Source organism: Mus pahari, chromosome 1 (genome assembly GCF_900095145.1).
Source record: "Mus pahari chromosome 1, PAHARI_EIJ_v1.1, whole genome shotgun sequence".
NCBI lineage: Eukaryota > Metazoa > Chordata > Mammalia > Rodentia > Muridae > Mus > Mus pahari.
In genome coordinates this window covers 63,120,631-63,147,275 of record NC_034590.1, presented here as the reverse complement: position 1 = coordinate 63,147,275, position 26,645 = coordinate 63,120,631, and the positions used below count along the sequence as shown (strand labels likewise).

Here is a 26,645-nt window from a genome sequence, read left to right as displayed (position 1 = left end):
TCTAGAACAGACTTGAATTCAGTACTGTGATCAATATTGTCATCCACTGTCTACAGCTTTGCCTGCCTTCGGATTGGTGAGCATATGAAATTAATATCCTCTGAATCAAAGCTTGAATGGCCTATTATCAAGCAGTGTTTAACATTGTAAAACAGGGAAATTTATTGTGGTAGTAAAAAGAGAGAAAAAATTTAGCCTTGTAAGTTTGTTGAGAATAATTTTGAATTTATGATGAAAAGAAACAGAAAATATCTGGAAAAACAGAAAATCATGCTGGACTATACCGAATTCTAGTCTGTTCTTAGTTGTTATGCCTCTTCAGGGATTCCTGAGCAAGAGAAAAGGACTTTAATGCCTAGGAATAATATCACATGAGAGCTTAGCTACATCACAGCTTCATCTAGTCTGGCTTCCTGTGAAACATTTGATGCAGGTCAATACCAAGAAAGCCTGGGACAGCTCTCTGTGTTCCAGACAAGAAGCTTCAATGTCTCTATGGCTCATTTTTTTGCCCTAAAAAGTGATCTACTGTCGAGTCTAATTAGGTTTGATACCTGCGGATGTGGGAGGCATGACTAATTTTGCTAGGCTCTAAAAATGGGACAAAGAATTGTATCTGAGTCCTTTGTTAGTCATTAAATTAAATGAACAGTTTAATAGTAAACCCAATAGAGAAAATGAACAAGGTGGATTACACACTATGTTGAAAAGTTGAGCAGAAAAGATGCCAAACAAAGAAAGCTTCAGTCACTAAGCTGCAGAAGGAGCAACTTGAGCATAGAAAAACTACACAATACTGTACAGCACCCCACCAGAGGAGGACGCAAGCTCTAAGGTAGAGTTTTGGAGTTATCAGAGTGACACCAAGGTAGAGTGACACCCAATGACCTCAAAGCAATATCACTGCCACCAAGAAAATCCTTGGCTAACAGGCAATGTTTGCATTAATTTGACCTTTTCTGCTTCCAGTCGGTTCAAGGACCTATAAGACAATGAACATCAAATGAGCAGGCACCAGTGGGAACTCATTTTCCAGGGATTTAAAAATGTGTACTATGAAAGGTTATACAGGTGCAGAGAGTAGTTGTTTAAACTTAAAGAAAAAATGGTGTTATCATACACCTGCTTTGACAGCACATTTCAGTTTAGTCTTCCTGACAGCTAGTAATATAGCAGTGGTCATAAGCACATCACGAGTACCTACTATGTGTTTGGTACTACTTGGGGGCTAGAGAGGACACTAAACGTTGATACTGAGCAACTCCATTCAAGAGGATTTTAATAGTACAATGAGGCAAGACTATAAAAACCCATGATTTGAAAGTATAACAAAAGAGTTTCTCATTAAGCAATAATAAACTGGCTTTCAGTGGACAAACCATAAGACACCTTCTGAGAACACAGGGAGTCACAAAGGTAGGAGAATTTGGGAAAGAGTCATAGAAGCAGCTAAGAAGCCTTGAGCTATGTTTTTGGAACAAAATTAGAACTGGGACTATTAGAAAAGCAGAGGGAAAGAGCTCATTGTGGAGGGACAGGGAAGCCAGAGGGCATTGAAAGTGAGCAGTAGAACAAAGATGAAGTACAGGTACCTGCTTGAATGGAGAAGCCAGCTAATCACAATGCTGAAAAAAGATGCAGGTTTAGTAGGTGAAAAATTTTTTCTTCATTCTATATTGCTTTCCCACAAGTTACCCTTTCCACTGCATTATAACTTCATATTAGCAAAACTTGAAGGCTTAAGTTATAATTTTCTCCTCCTGTGCACCTTGTCTTAGATCAAGTGTTTTGTGAACTAAAGCTTTTCTTTCACTTCTTTCTTGTGTGTGGGATTTTGTCCTTTGTAGTTTAGCCCAGCTCTTCAGCATGCACAGCACTACTAGGTGACACATAAGCATGCTGGTTTTTACAACAAAATTACCCATTCTGTGCATTATTGCAGGCCCATGTTGTCTCTACAATTTTCAATTCCACTCTCCATCTAGTTAACTTTATGACATTTAATAATATTAAGTTATTAAACCACTTACTATTCAGCAGTGTCAAAGATAAGCCCCCTAAAACCCTTGAAGAGTTTCATTCCTAAGTCTATGCAGTAAATCCATGAACTGAGGCATCAATTTAGAGAGAAAAGCATGGGGGAAAATTACGACAGTCTTCCTGCCTGTTTCTAAGAGAAAGACAAAACTTTCTGTGGGTTATGCAATTATCAAATGTGTTTCCTTATTTGAGTTTTTTTGAAAGTGTTCAGAGAACTTGTTGATCTCTACACAATGCTTATAAAGTAAGCATCTTAGAGTGGCATGAAGGAGAAGAATTCAGCAAAACAGCAGATACAGCAAAAGCACAAAGGCAAAAATCAAAATTGTAGTTTGCTTTTCTCTGTCACTTACGGAGGGGCTGATAGTAGATTAAGGCAATTCTGTTCCACAGATACACAGGGGAGAAAAGGAAGAGAGGCAAGACTTCCACTTACATATGTGAAGTGTACTTTGTCAAATGGGGAGACAGAAAAAATTATTTATGATATCTCTGTTGAGGTTTGGTCTTGCTGTCTATTATAATGCTAAGTGTGGTCCCCAAGAATGGAGTCAGCATATAAACCCAACTGACACTATGTGATCCTGCCCCCAAGTTATTTTTGATTGGTAAATAAAGATCCCAACAGCTAATAGTTAGGCAGAAGAGTCATAGGCAGGGTTTAAGAGGGCGGGTTTGGGGGTCAGAGAAGAACCACCAGGAAGAGAAGGCAAAGGAGGAAGAAGAAGACACCAGGGGTCAGGAGTCAAGAGAACACGGCCCTAAGGGCTGGCCAATTGGAGTTAAGAGCAGCCCAGATTGAAACATGGTAAGTAATAACTCGGGATTATCAATAGGAAAGCAGATTCTAATAACAGAGAGGGTAGATATCTACCAAGCCCTTGTGCTGATTAAGGCTTATTGTAAATATAAAGGTTGTATGTGTATTTTATCTAGAAACCGATTGATCAGAGGTGGGGTAGAAACCTTGGGTCTGGATTAATAATTTCTACAACATATTGGCAACTCAATGTCTGGCCAAAAAGCAGGGTCTCCCTAGGAGAAAGAAGGGAACCAGAATGGGCAGGGAAAAGAGGACATAAGGCAGAGAAGGAGGAGGAGTATGAAGGAAGTATATACAGATAAATGCATACATTTATATACATGTGATAACCATAATGAAACTCATTACTTGGCAATCTAACTTTAAAAAATAATAAAAACAGAAATTTAGACAACCTATTAATTTAAAAGGAAAAACATCAAAGTTAACAATAAAACAAATACACACACACACACACACACACACACACACACACACACACACACACACAGCCTAAATCCACAGACTTTTGGAAAGGGAGTGATCTCAGAAAGACTTCAAGCTGTTCTTGTCTGAAGGTAGTTGAAAGGAACAAACAGTGGTAATTCAAGAATACTTCCTGCTGACTCCAGAAGGCCCAAGAACCCACAGTGACAAGAATAATTTAAACACTTAATTTTCAGACAAACAGGCTCTTTCTTTGATTTAGCAAATGCTGGTCATCACTACAGTTTATGATTTAGCATGGCCATGATTTCAGAAAGCAGGCATCAAATATAGAAGGAAATTTAAATCTCATGGAGGCCTTTGTCCAGTGAAGGACGGTGGACAGCAGCAGTGTGAGCACGTTGTCATTCAAAAGTTATGCTTTAAGTTTTCCCCAGAGAATTAGAAATTTGGCAATAAATAGTACTCATCTATGGATTTGGAGAAACATTGAACTAGAGAGCATTCACAATTCCAGTAACGATATATGGGCTTGATCAGCCTGTGACTTATAATTAGTCCTCCTGTGGGCCTGGACACATGTGAATGAAGCCTAACACACGTGTAGACAACCTTATGATGCTGCAATATTAAAGGACTGGAAACCCTTAGGGCAAAGTGTGTTTGTAGTTTTATCTGAGGTTGGGGAAGATCTTACTAACAGTGCAGGTTAACTAGTGGAAAGAGTAGACCTAATGGTGGTGGTGCACTCCTGTAATCCCAGCTCTAGGGAGGCAGAGGCAGGTGGATCTCTATGAGTCTGAAGGCAACTTGGTCTACAGAGTGAGTTCCAGGACAGCTAGGGCTACACAGAAAAACTCTGTCTCAAAAGATGAAACAGACAAACAAACAAACAAATGAAAGTGGAAAGAATAAAGAAAGGGGCTGCTGTACCCAGTAGATCTCTCTGTTTTATTTCAAACTAAATGCAGTCATTTGACTCAGTTAATATTCTGCTGGGTGTTAGTCCCTCACACCCCACTTTTCTCTCAGTGTACACATCCCTTATATTTTATTTTAATCATTATAATAAATTAACATAACTCCTTTTAAAATATCCTTTTACACATACCCCTTATAACAGCACCTGCTATGTAGGCTTCTAATTGTTTTCTTGATTAGTGTGCTTCCTTCTATAAGGCTGGGAGTCCCTTTAGCAGTGGTTTTAATAGAAAAAAATAATCTGAAAATCAAAGACCATGACTGTTCTTTGTAATATACTGTGGGTTATTCCAGTAACTATATCTGATGGGTATTTAGATATGTGAATTGAAACCAGGTAAGATGTAGTAATTGATAGGTAGGAGGCACAGAAGATTGTTAAAATCTAGGGACAGGTACACATTCCAATACTAATATGAAAAGTCAGAGGAAAAGTCATTGCTGAGTGTAATGGACAAGTAAGGGATAAAAGGAAGCATGTCAAAGGGGCAGAGAAGAAAGAAACGTTCTAGACACAAATGGGGCTTTATACTTATAAGTAGTATGTGGATGTAAAAAGGAGGGTGGGTTTGAGGGATTGTGCAAAGCAAACATATGATAAGCTTTCACCAAGATAAAATATAAGGTTCACAATGTTCCCACTGGATTCAGAAACAGAAGTTTGATGACTTTTGGAAATTTATTTCAGAGAACCGATAAGAACTCTTGAGCTCTGAAGATCAAATGGTATACAGAAGGGGAGATGAATCATCAGACTAGAAGGGTATCACTCTGTGTGTGTGTGTGTGTGTGTGTGTGTGTGTGTGTGTGTGTGTGTGTGTGTGTGTGTGTGTGTGTGTGTGTGTGTGTATGTGTTTGTATGCATGTTTGTGTGTGCGTGTGTGTATGTGTGTTTGTGTGTGTGTATGCGTGTGTGTTGTACATGTGTGTCTGTATGTGTGTATGTGTATTTGTGTGTGTATGTGTGTGCGTGTGTGCGTGTGTGCATATGTGTGTTTGTGTGTGCATGTGTATATGTGTGTATGTGTGTGCATGTGTATGTATGTGTGTGTGTTGTACATGCACATGTTTGTGTGGTGCAGAGTTACTACCCACAGGGCCCACAGTTTACTGTTTGGGTTAGACTGCCTAGCTGGTGATTTTTAGGGATGCCTGTTTCTCCTCTTTAATGCTCAGGTCATAAGCATGGTGGCCATGTCTGGATTTTTATTTGGGTGTTAGGGATTCAAACTTATGTCCTCATGCTTTTAGAGCAAGCCCTCTTATCCACTGAGCAAATTCTTCAGCCCCATAGAACTCAACCTATACCCCCACTCTACCAACTGTTGTCTTTAAGAGTAAGATAGGACTATAAAATGCCTAGCATGTAGATTTTGTGTCAGGACTAGTAATTCTGTTTGCCGAACACTTAACAGAATGTAAGTACTTATCAAACAAAAAACTATGCAATGGAGTTTTTTTAAATATAAAAGTTTAAAGAGCACCAACCCTTCTAAATAACTTATTTCAATAATCTGTCAGAATAGGTACATCCTCTAAACTCCTCTCTAGTTAAGTGAATTTATTTTATTTTATTTGAGCATTTAAGGTAATAGGACATAATCTCCATTCCATTGTCACTTCATGAATTCATTAACACTTTAATGAAGTTTTCACAGGTTATTGAACTATCTGCACAGATCTATTGTTAAGAGTAGTTTTCTTATATTGTTGAACTTACTGGTTTCAAGGTTTTAAGAGCGTAGACACAATCTTTTGTTGGAAAATCCTTTCTGGCTATGTTGTGTGTGACTTAAACATAAGTTAATGCCCAAAGATATAATATGAACTTTAGGTCTATTTGTAATACACTTCAATTTTTCTTCCATTCAGAGTGGGTTTAGGGAACATTAGCAGGGAATGGGATTCCTTCACCTTATCAAGTACTGACATTTGCTTAACATGCTGAGCAAATGTTCAGAATGACCAGCACTGAAAATAAAGTCCGTCTGCACATCTTAATTTGCTCCTTTTCAATCCTCTAAGTTTGTTGAATTGATTTTTGTTTTATTACGTTTTACAGGGTCAATCAGAGTAGCCAAGAAGGTTCTATCTATTATGCCCTCACTGTTCCTTTGAAACCCGAGTAGAGCAAATTCAATGATCCAAATTCCTCAAGACATATCAGAGGAATGCACGAATGGTAGGACCTCACTTGGTGCTGCTGCCCATGGAGTACAAATGAACATAGCTTTGATAACAACAACAACAACAACAACAACAACAACAACAACAAAATAGATGTTGCTTTTTGGCATGCACAACAAACATGCTGATGAAGTCTGGTTTCTGTGGCCTGATTTGGAAATCATCCACAAAGGACAAGGGATAGAATATGACCTGGCTGGAACATTCCCTTCTATCTACTTAGTCTTATGTCTTATGCTTGAGTGTAGACAGGTTTCTACTGAACATACATTCTACCTTTGAACCTTGAGACTGCTAGTCACTATGTGTGAGACACCATCCACTTGTATCCTACTCTGCTCGTGGGTCACCTGAGCGACGTGGCCTGCTCCTTACCCATAAGGAATTGACAGGGAGATAGCCTAGTTTACTCTCACATTACCCATGCAGTTGTAATTACAGCTGACACTGTAGCTCCCCACACATGAGGCACCCCTGTCTCTACAGCCCTCCCAAGCCCCCCTTTCTACTGAGCCTGATTTGCCCACAGGAATGAATTCATTCAGAAAACAGCCAAGGTAACCGGGCAATGGTGGCATTTGCCTTTAATCCCAGTACTTGGGTAGCAGAGGAAGGTGGATCTCTGTGAGTTCGAAGCCAGCCTGGTCTACAGAGAGAGTTACAGAATTAGTATTAAAGGAGAAGCTGTTAATTTGTTTAAAGGTTTTATGTACTTAATCCATTGAGAAATAATAGTATAAATGAACAAAAATATGTATTTATATATAGTGAAGGTGACATGTAACAGGAAAAGAACAAAATCTTGTCATTTGGACAATTCTTAAAGTTCATTATTTCCCTAGTAATTATGGGATAGAATTTAATGTGAAAGAACTGTACATCATGTACAATCTTTTTAGTAACCTTTTTTTGAACTCATTAAGAAGAAAGTGTCTGAAGACTGTCCAATCAGTGAGATGTGGGGTCAGGGAGAAGCTGAGTGGGAACACACGTGGCTCTCGGCTCTTCGACAGAAAGAATAGTGCATGGCTTTCTGTGATGGGGTTTCATTATGATAAGAGTAAGGGATAAATCAGAAGAACCTTTTTTAAAAGGATGCAAAGAAATCAACTTTAGAAAATAAAGCAGGAAAGACAGCTAGAATTGCGGCTCAATGATGTATCGAAGGTTTCTGGCTAGATCTTCAGGGGACACTCTCCATGATCAGCAGCTGGCTGGTTCCTCACTGGGCAAGGAATTCTTCCCATCTCCACGATCGTGGTCAGCGTTCCATCCCTCTTAAGGTAACTTCTGAACTCTGGGACTGTAAAAGTAGATCATCTTCTGAGAAAGAAAATGTCCTCAAAACTGAATGTTAAAAATGCCCAACCAAAATAGCCAGTGCCTGCCTGGTCTATTTCCCTGCTGGAGAGGCAGTCTAGTTGAGAGGCTGATTTTATGGGTCACAAGGACCCCAGAGGAAAGCGCTCCATTACTAAAATCAGGGCAAGGAATACTGTTGAGACAGGAACATAACTGCTCTAAAAGATTGAAGGAGACAACAAAAGCCATTCTTTCTCCTGTGGAGTAAACCTCCTTGAGGACAGAAGTCTCTTAGGGCAACAGTCCAGGGGCACATGGGTTTCTGCAGGAGGTAGTTGGGACTCCTGATTGACTGTGAAGTAGCTGTTGAGGATGGCAAGAATCTCTGCCCAGTGAACCTTTGTAAAAGACGGTGGAGTGGCTTTCAGACGTGGCACAGAATCTACAAGTCTAGTCTAGGCAGGGTTCCAGCCCAGACCAAGGTGGGAAGGGAAGAGATGCAAACCTAAGATAGAATTCTCTAAGGATCTAGACAGGGACAGACGCTAAACGTTAAGTAACATGTTGTAAGCAAGGAGAGCATTGTGGGAAAATATTAAAGAAAATGGTAGGTTATACTGTGGGAATAACTGAGATTATGTATGACGTCACCAAGGGACATTGCAAGGAAAGAAGAAAAAAGTACCGCAGTCTAGTAATTATAATGGGATCTGGTCAGGAGCTTGTGTGTTTCCACTTTTCTCCCCTGAATCCTCTTTCTCAAGATCAGGTCAACCTGCACCTGACACTAACAGATTTCACTGGTAGGAAAAAGAGTACCTTCTTGAATAGCTACTGCTCTGAGCTTACAAGTGACAGGTAAAGAGAAAAACAGGCTATGGTCTGACATTCAGCTTCTACAGCAGGTTCCTGGATGTCTGAAACTCAATGAATGAAAACTATAGCATCAGAAGAAACCATACTAGGCCCAAAATAAGTAGAAAGAAAAGCAAAGGAACACACACACACACACACACACACACACACACACACACACAAACACATGTGCACACATGATCACACAAATACATAAACACACATACGTGTGTGCATGCACATACATATGCTAACATACAGGAACACATAAACAAACACATGTATGTACATCCACATGCACATGCATACACACTGAAATAATACAAAATAGACATCTACGTATTTGCTTTTAAACAAGTCACATTTGGGTTAAGTATCTGGACATGCTCCAACTGAGTATTTGACATATATTAGTGGTCTGAGACACAGTTCCCTCATCTGGAAAACGTGAAGTTTGCAGTAAATTGCCTGGTTTAACCTCCATCTCTGAACTTATGTTAGCCTCTTTATCTTTTAACCTATAAGTTGCACTGACATGTATTTTCACCATTGAGCCTGAGGCACAAAAAGGAAGCAGGACACTAAAAGAACTCAAGAGAGATGGAAATGAAAATGATAACTAAGATTCCCATCTAGTACTCCAAAGCTGGGCCATCTGTTCTCTTAAGTGGGGTGTTCACAAGACTATCTGCTGCGGAAGACAAATCAGTGATCAGATTGAACCTGAAAGCTGTTTACCAGACCCCAGGCTCTGGCACACACGTTCTTCTTGTAGAAAAAAAGGAGATTTTTTTTTTTTTTTATGTGAAGAAAGGTGCTGGCCACCTTGGCAGTGACCATTTTAAAGCTAATCACACAGCCAGGCACTCTACGATACACCTGTCATAGCATTATCCAAGGCAGGGAGATCTGTTTGAGGCCAGTCGACATTACACGGTGAGACCCTAGGTTGGGGGGAAGGGAATAATTAAAAGTTCATCCTTTACTATGCATAAGGTTTGCCAACCAAATTAAAGGCTTGAAAAGGCTGCAAGAACAAAGTGATTTTAATCTCATAACAAAGATAAAAATATTCTATATTGGAAAATGTTAAGCATCTCTCTGAACACAGGTAAGTTTGCACAGCAGTCCTTCTACACTGCCAAGCCAACCATCTGTCCGCCTTCATAATTACTGCATTCATAATCAGGTCATGAATGAGAAGCGCCTTTTGTCATAGTATTGTAAGAAAAACATCATTAGACTCTTACTTATCCTGAGGTGTCTTTATGGTGAGGAGACCTTATGATGTCACTTGATTATCAGGGGTTTCTTTCAGCCATTTATATGTAACCACCAAATCCTGCTAGAGATCTAGATAAAGGAATGCTTTATGGTTGCCCCTTCCCTCATGTGGAAGCTAATGACCAGAAAAGAATTACAAATCATCCACTCAGGTGATTTACAGAGAGTTGTGGAGTCAGAATTCTCATCCTCACAAGACTGAATTCAAAGATTCTGCTTCTATTTATAAACTAATAATTATTTGTTTGATTTTTCTTTCTTCCTGTCTATCATCCATCCATCTGTCTGTCTGCCTGTCTATCTGTCCATGCATCCATCTGTCTGACTGTCTAGCTTAACAATAGTTAAATGATGTACAGTTTTCCTCAGGCAGAATTTGATATTCAGAGTGTGATGTGACTCCAAGACTCATGATAAGTACAGAATAGATTCCAGAACCTTCCCATTCAGGTTCAAATTCTATTAATGTAGAAATTCCCTTAGGTTCTTAGGACCTCAGTTTCTCCACTTGAAAAATGAGTATTAGAATAACACTTGCCTTCTTAGGGTACCATGGTGTTTAATGGGATTATTTTTGTAAATGGTTAACTGCTAGATAATTAGTATATTATATATGTATTTTTTCTAATAATAGCAATTGCTATTATTACAGTTTTGGCATCATCATATATATTACATGATGGGTACCATTTTTAATGTCCAATAAGATAATTAATAAAATAAAACATTGATTTAATGGGATTAATATTATAAAAGTAAGTCTTCCTGTTTTGAGACAGTTTCACTATGCAGTCCGGGCTCACCTGGCATTTGCCACTGGCTCTGGGTGATCAGTGTTAAGTCTTGACTATTTCATTTTCAGCGATTTTGTTTCATAGTTCCATGTATTTGTCAAACAAGGCACCATAATACTTTCAATACAATTGGTGCAACCACACCTACCTATTATGTTGTATAAAGATGAAATGAGTTAGTACACATAAAACTGTTGCAATAGTCCCTAACGCATGAAAGCACTCTACATGTTAGTGGTTTTAATTAATATCTACAGTGTGGGTGTTACAGTTTAGTGTTACTATTTCCATTCTTTTTGAGTCCTACAATTTGTTGCTATAGTGATTTTGTATAGAATTTCCCTCCACAGAAGGCTGGTTTTGAAATTGCATTTATACTCTGACCTCTTACCACCACCAAATAATATGATGGTTGCCTAAGTAAATGCATTTATTATGCCTGAAACAGAAAAAAAGGTATCCTAAAATTAAGGGGGACATATTCTTAAAGTCTCAGAGACATACTTTTTTTTTTTAAGCAGCAGATCAATTAAACATAACTATTCAATTTTCAGAGTTATTTAAACCAGAGAAGGAGTTTTGGAATGAGACTAACCTAGGCTGGTTTGAGCTTTGGTATAACAAATTATCTGCCCCTGACTAAGCCTTCATTCCAACCCCACCTGCCAGTATTGTAGAGTGCCAGGGAGCTTGTAAAGCAGGTGTGTTTGGTTGTGTGCATACTGTATAATTTTAATTGTGATTCAAAAATCTATTTTTGAATTTTTTAAAGAAAATCCTTGCTCAAGTATTAAATGTTAAAAAACACTGGGATAGATGCTAAGGGGTTATTTCAGAAAATGTAGTAGTTGAAAAGCAAAGCCTGATTCATTAGGCTCCTTTGTATCATCACACTGTGGAAGGGAGAGGCTAGGACTTATATCTGGCAAGAACACCCTCATTCGTGTCAGGAGCCAATGGCACTCTCCCGACGTTCCTTAATTCAGACTGGGCTTAGTGAGCATCTCATCCAAAAACATAGGGGATGCCTTTCAAACTGAAGCTACCATACTGATTTAGGAAGAGCTGTACCTCCGGAGCCAGATGACGGTCTTTCTCTCTGGTTTTAATTTAAAAAACAAGTTGAGCAATCCTTTATATTGTACATATCTTTTAAGTAGGTAAGAAAGTCAATGGTTTGTTCTGTCTTCTTTATTGGTAATATCTCTCAGATTAAGTAGCCTGAGTTAAGGCTCAGATTTTCCTATCATGAACCACAGTTGTTGGCAGAGTGGATGGAGTGTGTGGAGAACTGAAAGAGACACTGGTGCATGTGGAGTCAGCAGTCATGAGGTTAAAACTCCATGAGAGCCCAAGTATAGAACTGAGCATGCTCTGAGTAGAGTCCAGAGACTCCACTTGTTTTCTTGGATCCCACAATGATAAACACTTTATATCTGACATATTTTAGTAAGAGAAAGGCTGACTTGTTATAATAAGAGAAAAGAATATGTGTGAGTTCAGACCTTTAAAAAGTGAATAAACAGAAGTGGAAAATACAGTCTAATGAGGTTAACACCTCAGTTGAAAAGAGTCATCTATTCCATTTCTCTAGATTCCTATAACCATCCTATAATGGGAACAATATAGATATGACTATTTTAAAACTTCTTCATGAGGAAATTGAAGGAGAGAGAGAGAGAGAGAGAGAGAGAGAGAGAGAGAGAGAGAGAGAGAGAGAGAGAGAGAGAGAGAGAGAGAGAGAGAGAGAGAGAGAGAACAAAAGTATGTGTGATTAGCATGGCCGAAGAAAGGACTTGAAGCTAACTTGTGTAGGTATCATTGTTGGGCCCTCTATGACATCGCACAGCAAGAATGAGGGTCCTGATGTCTTTTGGTTTTCTTCCCTTTCATTAAACTACCTCAAGCTCCTTTTTTAACATTGTGCATTAATTGTATAAAATATTGGGTTTCATTATGATAGTTCCATGTATGGATAACATCTTGTTGTCTTTGAAGGAATTTTAAGTATATTTATTACGGAGAAGAGTGTCCCTTCCAAGAAGCAATGCAGTCACCATCTCGTGAGTTTAACAAGCCAGAAAAGTGCCGCTCCCCACCCCATGCATCAATCACTAAGCAGCGCTCAGCACTTGACAGAGTCTGAATCTATTGATCTCTGCAGACTCAGCTCAGGCCATCAGGATGTCCACTCTACTCTATGCTATGGAAGACACTCGCTAATTTCCCTGCCTGTACATACTTTCCACACAGTGGGATGAGCAATCTCTGTAAATGTATAGTTTATACACCAACTTTAAAGCTGGCCTAAACTGGTCCACTGTTTATAGTAAGAACTACAGACTCTTCAGCCTGTCAAGGCAGTCCCTCTATCATGATCTGCAGGTAACTCCAATTGGATCACCCTCCTATAGCTGCACAGAACTCCCGCTATTCCCATACAAAATCCTGCTTTTGTAAATCACCAGGCTTATTTCTTTTATTACAAACACACTGCTTCTCTAATCTGAAAGACAGTTTCAGTGTCTTCCCAATAATTTCAGAAAAACCAGAAGCACAGTCCATTTACTTTTGTTTGTTATCTGGTGCTAAAGTTTGGCCAGCTAGGTGGAGTGTTAAACCTCTTCAGTGCTTGAGCACTGAGTGGATCATCAGTTACTCTTTGCTCAAATAAACTTTTAAATTTAATTGATTTCAAACCTTAAAATACACACACACACACACACACACACACACACACAGCTGTAGCGATTAGGTCCATTAGAAGAATAGGCCTGTGAGCCAATCAATATATATTACACAGTGACTAAGTCATCTCTTGCATGCCATTGAGTTTAAGGGTGGAAACTATGTCTCACCCACTTTTGAACACCAGCATGTAGGATATGACTGGCATGTGATAATTCTGTGAATACGTTCTCTTCAATCACTGGAAGCACTGTATACACATAGTGCTTTGAGTTTGTTTCTCATCCAAAATCTGCAGCACATTTTAATTGGCTTTCAACTGTTTTGCCTGAGTCTCTCTTTTAAACTGCAAAATAATAATAACAAAGACCATCTTTGTAAAAGAACACACGAAAATATTACATAGATGTTGAAAAGACAGCCAAGAATACGATTTACATTGCCTCAGGAGTATCAAAAGCAATAGCTGGTTCTTTCAAAGTGGAAAAACCAATTACAACATCAAAAACTCCTGCTTTTTTTCCTTTAAAGAAAAAGTGATATACTAGATAAGCAGAAGTCTCATAGCAAAGTCACTATTTTTCTTTCTTTCTTTCTTTCTTTCTTTCTTTCTTTCTTTCTTTCTTTCTTTCTCTCTTTCTTTCTTTCTTTCTTTTTTTTTAACATAGAACTTCTAATTTAGCTTAACTCTAGGTTCGCTAATTTTCTTTTTGTAAACCACCTAAAAAAGTCACTCTAGATATAACCTGCAGCTTTAGCCTGTATGCCAAGTAATTTAAAAGGCTTTCCTAAGGAACACACAAAGCCTATTTCATTATAGAGAGTCATTCAGTAGTAGGATACATACCCAGTTCATCTCTGAGTGTTTGCTATAAGTTCAACGAACGGAGAACCTGGATTTTCTTATTGAAACTCAGATGACATAGAAACAAGGGATTTTTTTTTTTTAAATTTTGTCGATTTACATCTGTCTTTTTTGTTGTCAATTTGGGATTAAGTATAGAAATGTAAATGATAGGTTCAAAGGCCGAATTTCCCTGAGCTAAGTACTAATCTGGGGTTTGCGGAAGTGACTGATGTACCAATATTGATGTACTTTCCAAGCAGACTTTGGGGGCATTCTCAAATGTCCTGAAAAACACATCCCATCATTCAGTGTAGTTTAAAGGTCACAGGTTTTCCTCCAACAATTTTGGTTGATCTCTTCAGCACATACCTCAGTAAAACATTGTTATAGTATAGTATTTTGCATTTGGCTGGAGCTTAGAGCATGTTAGTTGGAAGAATAGATATATACATTCTTTCCATTTCTTTTTAGGCAGAAGATTTTAACATGTTTCAGTGTTATTCTTTACAGTGTTATTTGAGCAACATTAAAACAGAGACTAAGGAAGGTAATAGATTGGGCTCCTCAGCGTAACTAACCTGGAGATGGGATTTCTTCATGAAAGGCCCTAGGATATGGTAGAAAACAAAGATGCAGTACAGAAAGTGGAACCAGAATTTTTGAACCATTCTCATGAATTATTAGTTACAATTTAAGAAACATCTGGTGGGAGAGGTTACTTCCCAGTGGAGAAGTAAATAAACTCTGAAACAAACCGCTCTGTGTTCAGGAGGAACCCACAGTTGCCTAAAGGGTCTGAAGTATGGACACAGAGCACTAAAGTAACTTAGGCAAAAATGTAACACAAAATGTGTTTCCATCACTGTAATTTGTTTCTGTGTGCAAGTTTAAGAATTCATGGGATAGTGTGACACATTTGTTATGAACTGAGTAAAGCAAGCTTGAGTGGAACCTGGCCCAGAAGTCGGTTACCATTTTGTTTGTCGAAGATCATATTTCTATGTTTATTTTTTCTAAAATAAAAGTATAAGATTCTTACATTTTCAGGGAGAGATATTGATGTGTGTGTGAGTGCGTGCATGCACACACATGTGTACACACATGCAAGAGGAGATTATAATAAGGGACCAAATTTTTCTTTTAAGGAGCTTCTCTAACCAGTTTAAGCTTGGATCTAAGATGACCAGAAGCTAATTAGGCGAAGTGGAAAAAAAGCCTTTCCATTCAAGTGAGAAGCACGTGGGAGGAACTTAGACAGCTAGAGATGGAATGTGTTTTGTGAATAAATTGTGTGCCCGGGTGAATAGTGTAGTCAGCAAAAAGAAGAGGGAAATGAGGTGGTCCAGAGGCAGGCAGATGCTAGATCATGCAGAGCCTGACTTTGCATTTTATCCTTAATGCAAAAGGAGAGAGATTTGATCTGTCTTATTTTAGCAGATCACTTTAGCTGCATTCACAATAAGGTATGAGGCAGACAGTGGATGTGGTGAGAGCAATGAAGAAGCTATTATAGGGTGGGAGAAGATGGGCTTTGATTTGGTGGTACACACAAAAGTGGAGGGAAGCTAGTAGACTTCTGTTATTTTGGGGATAGAGTCAATAGGGCTTGAAGGTGGACTCAGTGATGGAGGTGAGGAGACCAATGCCCTAAGTACTATGCTCAGGTATTTGGCTTGAGCCACAGGGCCAGTGTTGATGCCACTCATTAACCTGGAGATTTAGAGGGAGGGGCAAGTGGGTTTAAAATCAAAACTTTTGGTGTCAGTATATTGCTGAAAAACTCTCTAGAATGGGTGCATATATACATATGTGGATAAATTCTCACCTAGCAAGATAAAAGAGAAGATAGAGGCAAAATAAAAGAAGGGGGAATGGACAGAATTAGAATGAGAGCAGAAAATTGAATCTCCAAAGTTCTGGGAAAGCAGGTGTGGTCTGGGGATGGGTGCAAATCAAAATTTCTTAGGGCATGTGATTTGAAAAGCATATGCTGAAGTAACCACAATGCTTTGATTTGCAAAACACAGAATATTTCCTTGTCTTCAAAAAAGTGATTATAGGGTATAGATAGAAGAGAAGTAAATCTGATGGGTTCATGACATGGTTAGACCCTGACAGCTCTTTATTGGTATTTTTTTTTTAAAGGAGGGACCAATTAAGATCCCTATTGGAGTGGATAACAGTCAATGTAAGACCCATGTCCATGAGAGAAACAATAATAACAACAACAAAACAGAAGGAAGCAAAAACACAAACCTTGACAGTGAAGCAGACAAATGAAGATGAGAAAAAGATAAAGATAAATGATGAAGAGATTTTCCAGTGAGCAAAGATGTCTCCAGCAGTACACCTGTATTGCTGCAGAGGCACCTGTTCTGCAAGGTCATCTGCCCCTTGGACTTGAACCCCACATCTGTCACTTAGTGGATGATCTGACACAAATCAGGCAATTTCTGAAATCTTTATTTCCTCTCTTAGAAAAGCAAAATTAAATCTATTTCATAATTTGATTCAGAGTTGGAAGAAATAATTCATAAGAGGAACTTTAGCACAATGCCCGGCTTAAGGAGAGTTCAGTGTTCAGAGCTGCCAACATGTAGCTGACCATAGGGAAGTTATTGCTACAGTCTAAATGTCTTCCTTTCTCCCTATAGCAGTGAAACCTCAGCTCTTTAGCTTCTAAACTGTGTAGGTCACTATACCAATATATAGATATTTTGGAAATTGTTAAAAAGGTAGAATTTAGTTAACATTTATAAATCACTCTAAAGTATTTGTAAACTTAAATTAGTGCAAATACATAAAATTTGTCCAGTGGATGGGACAGTCAAAATTTCTTATTCATTTCTAGAAATTCTAGCTACAACTAAAAGTTTGTTATTTAATTCTCTGAGATGAATATTGACCGTTAAGTGGATTACTTAAGAAATGAAAAGATAGAGATGTTTTAAAAACGAAGGTCCTTTTAACTCTTTTCATCTTGAATGTCTCTGAAATCTGTATTTTCTCAGCCCTAACAACGTTATGAAGACACTGATTCTGAAAACATAATTAAATAGCAGCTCCTCTGCATAGGAATCTTCCTACTGGCCCCTCCCTCTAGACTGAGCTACAAGCTTCTCATAGATCACTAGATTTTATGTTTTCTACCTTGCTTTCTCTGTGATTCTGGCTACTATGGACAACAGGATTTTCATCCTCAAACACATGGCTCGGGGTATTTATGTATAGCTGTGTCCTCTCTTTAGACTTAGTAGAATTTGCTAACAAAGGTGTTATGGAAAAACTCAAGAACATTCTAATGTCAAATTTAAACTGCATATTCATTGGCAAGATCATGCTGTGGGAAATCCCTTAACCTTCCTTGACTTTTGTATTTTTACATGCACAGGAATGAATTAAATAAGACAGCATATATAAAAACCTAATATAAAAACCTAACAAGTAGCAAAGTATAAATCTGTTTATTTTCACTGTGGCTAGATAGAAGCAATTAATTCTATAGTCTTAAGAAAGTAGGTAATTCCTCAGGGAGCCAGTTATATGATGACTTTAATTTAATATTCTAATTAACATGTTAAATGATAGTAATAATATGTACATATTTAGGTCATTGAATATGAGGTATAGTGAACATTTCTTAAGTATTATTTAAAATACTCAATGAATGTTCTCTTTCATCCCTCTAGTGGAGAAAATGGTGCTGGAACAATATAGTTATTTCCTTATTAAGCATGTGGAACTCTACATGATCATGTCTGAGGTGCTTAGTAGCACAGCAGAAAGAACACAAAAGCCATGTTCTTAACTTCTCCCATCGTACCATGGAAGCAGAACATCTTTCCACAAGGAAGGTGCTGAGTGCAAGAGAAGTAGGCGGAGACGAATTCCACCCATCCATCCTTGTGGAAGCACATGCAACTGGAGAAGATGAAGTGAGGAAGCGCATGCAGTACCTGGTCATGTCAGAGTCAGGGAGCAGGCCTAGGTGGTAGTGGGGGTAGGGACTTGAGAGAAGGAAGCTTTTGTCACACTCAACAGGGGAATAGTGCCTGGGAGAAGCAGGCTTATCACACAGTTTATTCACAGTGCTGTAAACAGGTTCCGGAGGCCTGGTGATACAAGAGGAAGAAAAAGATGCATAGTTAGCACACACAAACGCCAATCATGCAGCTAGTATCATTTCACTGTATTTTAACGTAAAAACCCAACTTCATGATATTTTGTCATTGTGTTCCAGTACAAATCAATTCTTCCACTGTTTATACTTATTACACCATACATTATTTATAGATTTATCCATGCACGTATTGACTTTATTCCTAACCTTGGCTGAGAATAGATATGGCACCATAAAAGTGTTTAGTGCAATGTGACCTGTGCAGAGGGTTTCTGGAAGAGGTTCTGATAGGGAAGTTGTTTTAGCTAGGATCTTTATAATTTATCTCCTACTGAATACTTGCACCTGCTAACGACATCAAAGCAACATGCTGAATGGTATGTCAATAACTATCTTGGATCATGAAGTGACCTAGGGGATAAAAGTAAATTATACAGGGAGTTGGTCATATAGGATGAGGCTGTGGAGTTGGTAACACGGAGGACATTACAGTGACTCTGGTTTCCTTTCATGGGGGATAAAAGACCATTTTCTAGTTTAAGGTAGTATATCACCACTTGTTATATAAATAGGATATAGGATATGAAATTAAGAAGTATTTTCATGAAATTTAAGACTGTAGCTTTAATACAAAGATATAACTACCTTAGCCTATCATAAGAACTAGTAACATTTTGTTATATTTGTAGTCAATTGAACACTATCCTTATGCAGAAAATATAAGGAATGCTATTTTCTTACTGTACAATCTGGAGTTTGTAACTATTCAGAGAACTCATGAATCTCTATGTTAAATCATTGCTGGTGTCTGATCTAAACTGCCAGTACAGGATCTTGGAAAAAAAGGAGTTAATGGATATAAAACATTTCTACAGTGATGTAACCTCCATATCCTGTTTTCCCAGGAGAACTGATTCAATTTTCAGCCTGATGTTGACTCTACAGACCAAGAAAATGATGTTACCATTTTTTCTAGTTCAGTTGTGCCATATTTAGAGAAAAGCAAAACCAAAGCTGACCAATGTGTCCTAAAAACAACCTAGCTATATTGTATTCAGCTAAATAAAAGATAAATGATTCATTTTGGGGATACCATAATACATTCAAACCAATGAAAACTGACCTTGTACTTTGCTAAGAGCTGATCTCTGTAATCTTTCTTGTAGTTTTGTAATAACTTTATATCTATATAATATTATTATATTATTCACAATGAAATAATTCAGTGTTCAGGAAAAGTTGCAATACATTGGGTTTTAGAAGGAAGTGCTCATTACTTCTCCTGCGTATAGTCACCCCAATGCCCTTTCATAATGAGTTGTTTACCTATCTATGCTTATTCATTTATCACCCAAAGCCTTGTGAATCCAGAGATAGTTACTGGTGCTGCAGGTTCACTTAATTCTGCTCTTTAGTATGGCACTTCTTCCTTGTTGATGTGTTATTTTTGTATGATCAGGTGTTAGAGACTAGGCTTCTCTGACTCATGTGTTTTTTTTTGATTGTGAGAACACTTGATACCTGTGGATATGAACCAACAAGAAGAAAAAAGACTAAGACACAGCATACTTGACTAAGTCCTCTTATAGGCAAATAGCAAAGTCAAAGCGATGGGTGAAAAGGAGGTTCATCTTTGAAGCTTTTCAGCCAATAGCTTCATTGCAGTCCTAGAATTCTGCCATGTACTGTGTAAAATATGTGTCAGCACAATAATAGTAAGTGCTACCCAAGCTACATTCTAAAAGCTGGTTCTTCTTTACTGAGAAAAATACATTTTCCTGGCTCTTTCAAGGAAGCCCTAAGATATTCTGAGGATTTTTAGATCATCATTAAGCCTAAAACGTTTTATGTCATCATTAGTTCTTAGTTTATAAAGTGTTGTCATTGAAGAAATGGAAGAGAAGCTTTAAGCACTTAGCATGTAGAGTTTATGTAGCTTCTGAAGAATGAATCCCTTGTGTTAGTCTCTGGGCACAGAGTCCCTCCCCAGGCACATGATGCTCCTTGAAGAAGACTACCTAGTCCTGAGTTCCAGAGGGTAGCTATTAAATCAGTCCTTTGTAGTTATGTCCCCTGAGACATCTCTGCAGAGAGAAAAACAATGTCAATAACTGTCCCTTGGATCTAGTGGCTGGAATACATGTCACCATCACTCCAGTAAAGGAATGCAGTGGAGATACAATTTTCTGCAGTCTGAGTCAGCCAGTCACAATGGAAGGTCCTGTTGCTCTTGTTATAAGCACCCAGAATCAGAACATAATGAATATGGAAATCCAACCAAGGTGTTAACTTGCTTTCTTTATTTTGTGGTTATCCTATGGACTAGTGGGAGGGGTTGTTGATGATATTAGTGAAATTGCTAAGTGAACTTATAAAGAAATCATTTATCCTGCCATGGACTTACCAAAGGTCATAGGAAAATAACTTCTTGCTCTCATCTGCTGAGCCACTAGCATTTATTTGCTCATCTATGGATTTATAATTGCAGGCTCTTATAGCATATAATTAACACAATCCTGGCCCTTGATGATCTTTGTCTTTTCTGAACTCCATTAGCACTTGCTGTTTGCTTTACTTCCTTCACATTTTTTTTTTCATCACAAATGCATGCACAATTAGGGCACAATGGAGAGGAATGCAGCATCTATACACTATTTAGAAAAACTGCCCTGCCTGCAACAGCCCCTTTCCCCACTTGACAAAAACTCAACTCAGCCCCTGCACAGCCAGTGTGACTTAGATCATTTGACCAGAACTAGGCACCTCCTTCTTGGTATGTTCATGATATGTGTGGTAGGGATCAAAAGAAAGAGAGAAAAACAAACACAAAACCCATGACTATTTAATTGGATTTTTTTCTATGAGAACAGGATAGTTATGAATAAAGAAAAAGAAATTAGCAGGCAGTACAAGGAAAAGATGCAGATATTCATAGTTATTGTAGAGGTGTCTTCTAATGATAGAGAACCTAAACATTGCTGCCCAGTGTCTGCAGGTTCACAGTCTAGGATCATTCTAGAATAACAAGGTAGGTTTATCCCAGAAGCCAGCCTAGGGGAGGATGTAGGCTATTGAGCTTCCCTGATGGCTCCCTTATGACATTTGTTGTATAATGAAAATCAACTACAAACTTCTCGCCCTATCCCCTTGACAGAGCTTAGGTCAGATCTCTTGCTTACAATTAAGAGAAAAATAAAACAGACACTTTCTGTTACTGTGAGTGGATTATGCTGCTCAGGAAAACTGCCAAAACCTGACTCCACAAAACCTCACAGAACCTTAGGCTACTACCAAATCAATCATGTCCTTCAAAATTTGATATTTGGTTCATAATTGGTACTTTTGTATTATTTTTATTTTAAAATATTGTATGAATGTGTTATTAGTGGTGAGTATTATTGGTGTCCCTTTTAAATTTGTACCTGCTGTGAATATCTAGTGCCTAGTCCCAGTTCCCCACAGTAAATGTTGATAAAAATGATGGGCATTTACAAAATGAATACTGCTCAGCTATTAAAAACAAAAACGTTATAATCTCTGCAGGCAAATGAATAGAACTAGGAAATATCATCCTTAGTGAGGTACCCTNGACCCAGGACATACCTTACGTGGTATGCACTCACTTATAAGTGTATATTAGCTATAAAGTGTAGGATAACCATGCTAGTCACAATCTACAGATTCAAAAAGCCAAAGAGCAAGGAGGACCCAATGGAGGCTGCTTGAATCTTTCTCAGAAGAGTAGGTAAAATATCCATTGGAGGTTGATGGGGGAAGAAAACTGGGTGAGAGAGAAGACAGTGGTGGTAGTGGGGATTGTGTGTAGGGAGAGCAGGGGAGAGAAGGGGTCATTTCTAAGACATTCCAGAGACCTGGGATAAGTTGTACTCCCAGGAGTCTAGGGGAGTCAGTCTAGCTGAGATTCCTAACAGTGGGGGATATGGAAACCAAATTGGGCACTTACTATAGTCAGTCAGAAGGTCCAGTAGAAGGATAAGGCCAGCAACCCACCCACAAAACCTTTGACCCCAAATATGTCCTACCTTTAAGATGTTCAATGACAAAGATGGAGTAGACACTGAGGCAATGGTCAACAAACGACTGGCCCATCCCATGGGCAAGAACCAGTCCCTGACACTATTAATGATACTCTGCTATGCTTGCAGATAGGATCCTGGCATGACTCTCCTCTGAGTCATCCAGCAAATGATGTAAACAGATGCAGAGACCCATTGTCAACATTTGGATGGAGCTCATGGTGTCTTGTGGATGAGTTGGTGAAAGGATTGAGGGATCAGAAGGAGATAGGGACTCTACAGATAGACCAACAGAGTCAATTAATCTGCATCCATGGGGGCTCCTAAATACTGAATCACCGACCAGGAAGTAAGTACGGGCTGGACCTAGGTCCCCTGCTCATATGTAGCAGATTTGCAGCTTGGTCACATGTGGGTTTCCAAACAACAGGAGCAGGGGTTGTCCCTGACTCTGTTGCCTACCTGTGTATCCTGTTCCCCTAACTGAGTGGCCTTGTCTGGTCTCAGTGGGAGAGTCTTTTTGGCTCTTTTTCTCTCTAGTGGTTAACCCCTAGAAGCCTAGGATCAAATCTCATTTATCTTTGCCATCTCCCTTGTTTCACTAGATATAGTGATGTATTGAGATGACATTATTACAGAAAATGACATTACAGAAATCTATACTTTCTTCTTGAGCCCAAACTACAAAAGAAGAGTACAGTAGTATAGTAGGATCAATTGGGCCCTGTGTTACGTTGCCTTTCAACATGGACATCTACTTAAGAACATGGTTGTCTATTTAATACACCTAAATGGCTAAAATGGCAAAGCATCATATTCTCTGTCATCCTGTGGTGGCCATCTATGGTTGCCCAGATGGAACTTGCATCATATTACTTGTATTAAAAAGATATAAAACTATCTGCATCAGCGATGACATCTGGGGCACCAAGGGTTCCAATGAGTAAGCATCTGGCCTATCATTTGAAAGAGTGTGATGGATATGGTTTTTAAGTTCAAAAGAATACTGTATAATTTTTGTCACAAATAATGTACCATTAGTAGTCAAGTATTCATAAAAGTAAGTATAATAGTTCAGGGCTAATACAACTTAAGGGTAGAGTTTTTAAAACCTCTGAAAGTAGTTAGGGGGTAAAGAGAATGTTGGATTTGTTCATCTTTAAATGCAATGACCTTTCATGATCATCAATAATATTGAGATGGCTTTTCCTTATTCCAAATGTTTAGCATTTGAGGAACATTTTATAAGGCCCTAAGGCATGATATGGTGAGATCTAGTGGAGACTGGCCTAGATGACCTAGAGGAACTGATTCAAGGGGCTGTTCTCAGCACCTTAAGTTCAGGTCCTAAATCTCCTCATGAGGCCCTTGGCACTGATGCCTTTTTCTATCATTTTTATCTTCCTAATATATTACCTCCCCACATAGAGAACTAAGCTGGTATCAGCTGGCAAGGATATAAACTAAACTTCTCAGGGGGTGAATTGCTAGGCTGAAGAAAGGTGAAGACAATGATTGAGCTCCGTAGGATTTTGGTTCTTTTAAATTCTATCCTGTTGATCTCAGAGGTCTCCTTGGAGTTTCAGCACTCTCATCTAGAAAACAGAAGAGCTGCAAGAATGGCATGCGGTTGAGAAAAATAGGGAGTGTGTCCACGAAACACTTAGCTTAGCCCAGGGAGCTTACTGTAGAAACCCCAAATGGCCACCATTATTATCTTGTTTCTCTTCCAAACTTCAATCCCCCAGGAATGAACAGCTTCTCAGAGCACTGCTCTCTGAATGTGAATGCATGGCAAGAAAGTCTTCAACCACTTAACCTAAACCAGGTATTTTACACAATTGTGCTTTATGTACTTTGAGTTTTCTACAAGGATAAGACAAGCAGTGACTGTGGTAGCTCTCATTAACAAAAGTTTCTTTGCAGTGGTCCTTCTGGAGGCTACTTCCATTCTCTGTGTTGGAATGGTTACTCAGAATCTGTCAGAGGCTTGGAGCCTTTTGATTATGTCCTCTAAACTTAGTTATTCTCTTTGCCTCTACCAAGAAATGAGGGCCAACTCTACATCATCATGTGTGCCTGAATCTTACAATATTTTTTTCTGGTAGGTTCACAGCTGTGGTGTCATTTCAGACTATTGGGGCATAACTAATTTGTTATTAATAATAGTCTTTGCACCATGATCTGCAAATATTTTTTAAAATAGAAAATGGGATTGGTTTAGCATGTTCCCTTTATCACTAGCACTCTCAGTTATATTTTAATATGTTTACTCATTTGCAGGGAGAAAGAGTAGAGTTAGCAGTATACCATTCAAAGATCATTTTCAAAGTTTTGAATTATTGAGATGTTTTATTTCTTCCACAGGGATGCTTAGGTTTCAATAAAACAGGTCTCTTAAGGCAGTTGGGATCATCATGGGTCATGAGTATTTAACTGAGCGAGTTGACAATCAGTGATCCCGACAAAGGACAAGAGTCGCTGTACTTTAATACTGGGTTAGCACATTGAGGTATAGGATGATTTGGGGGGTATTTTGAAAGATATGAGAGTAAATATTACCTGAAACACACAGTTGCGAAACTATGGCCAGCCAAGGCCTCTGAGACTCTGATTTGGGTTTTCATTATGTCCTATATTAAGTGCTTAAACGCTTAGACTCATAAAATTATTCTAAAGGTTTTCTTCACTTTTTTCCTTTTAATTGAGTTTTAAAGGTAAATCTAGAAAATAATAATTTAATAACTACCTAACATTCTTGTGTAAAGAAGTTCAATAAAACACAAGCTATTTAACTATATAGAAACTCAAAGCCAGAGCTTCTATGAGATTAGTAATTTGGATTCTATGTGAGTGTCTATGTGAGTGAGATGCAGTGTCTGTGTTTCTGGCTGCCTTGCCTTCCAGCATGCTTCCTCTAGCCTGAGCAGCATGTAGAGCCTTAAAGTTGCCAAGTTGTTTTAGACATCTGTGGCCCCAAACTGAAACAAATGCCTTTGTCTTGCTGCTCTTGGTCTTCTAGACTCACTCAGATGTGATGCCTGTGAAAAGGCCTTTCTAACACCACCCACCAGGCAAGGTTAATATGTGGCCGCTGGCAGACTCATACTTGACTGTGGTGGTTTGCAGGGATGGCGCCTCCTGTGATTTCTAAGCACACAGCAGGTAGCATCTTTATATCCATTGTGTCTAGCCTAGACACAGAGAAGGACATTAGCAAATGTTTGTTGAATAAATAAATCAGATGAGGGCATCTGATGGAGGGTTGGAAATTCAAAAACAATAATAGAATAAAGCATACTAAAGACAAATATGAAAAAAAAGATTAAAAAATACCTCAAATAGTTAAGCACTAAGTTGGGAAAGACATCTGCTCCAATAAAATCATCAATATTTTAAAGGTGTTCCTACTACTAAACGAGAAGAAATAGCACTCAATAAAAACCAGACAAAGCTTATTACAAAACATATAATTACAAAGGAAAAGGTAGAAATAGTAAATAGGTATACACACATATATATGCTTGCCCCCAATGGGAATGAAGTTAATGCAAACTGAATCGAGTTCCCCTTTCTATGTCTTAATAACAAAGGATCTCCGAGTTAACACACCATCATTTAGCGGTGGTATGGTGAGACAGACATATATTGTTGGTGCTATGGGGTGTGAAACCTCTTATAAGGCTTCCAGAAAGCAATTTAGCAGTATATTTCAGAAGCTTTAGCCATAATCCTGTCCTTTGTTTCAGACATGCTACCTATTAGTCGACTGTCTTAAAAAGAAAATCTAAAAATGTGCACAAAGGTTTTTATGGAGAGAAAAACCATCTCATGTGTTATCAGAGCAAAACAGAATAAGAAAATGAAATATTTGACCAGGCCATAAAGGCATGAAGCATAAGATATACTCACAAGATGGGTTATAATTGTCATTGAATTTGATGTTCACTCAAGGTTTATTGATTTAGGAGATCTACTGCATGATATCAAATACTGTACAAAGTTGTCTATGGGGGTGGGGACAGTGAGTGATGTAAGTCTTTCCTCCCCATGTTTGAGAAGTCTGAAGCAAGGATGTGAAAGTAACCAAGGTGGTAGTGGGGGAGCAGAGAGTCTCGTTTGGATTGAAGTGGGGTGACAGGACTTTCATTAAGTAATAACAGCAAGAAAAAGTTGAAGTTAAGTCTATAGTTTTTTGTTTGTTTGTTTGTTTTGTTTTGTTTTTTGAGACAGGGTTTCTCTGTATAGCCCTGGCTGTCCT

At 38.5% G+C, this 26,645-nt stretch overlaps 1 protein-coding gene across 23 annotated transcripts in view; it reads right to left on the bottom strand.

Annotated features, from left to right (window-relative positions):
* Dlg2 (discs large MAGUK scaffold protein 2) overlaps positions 1-26,645 on the bottom strand; it is a 1,883,913-nt gene that overhangs the window by 399,329 nt on the left and 1,457,939 nt on the right. For 20 of the 23 annotated variants that reach the window (XM_029535332.1, XM_029535281.1, XM_029535286.1 and 17 more), the window contains one exon: positions 18,184-18,339. The exons of the other annotated variants lie outside the window; for them this stretch is intronic. In XM_029535332.1, the coding sequence (XP_029391192.1) occupies positions 18,184-18,339 (156 nt within the window). The remainder of the gene's footprint in view (positions 1-18,183; positions 18,340-26,645) is intronic. 23 annotated transcript variants of the gene reach the window in all.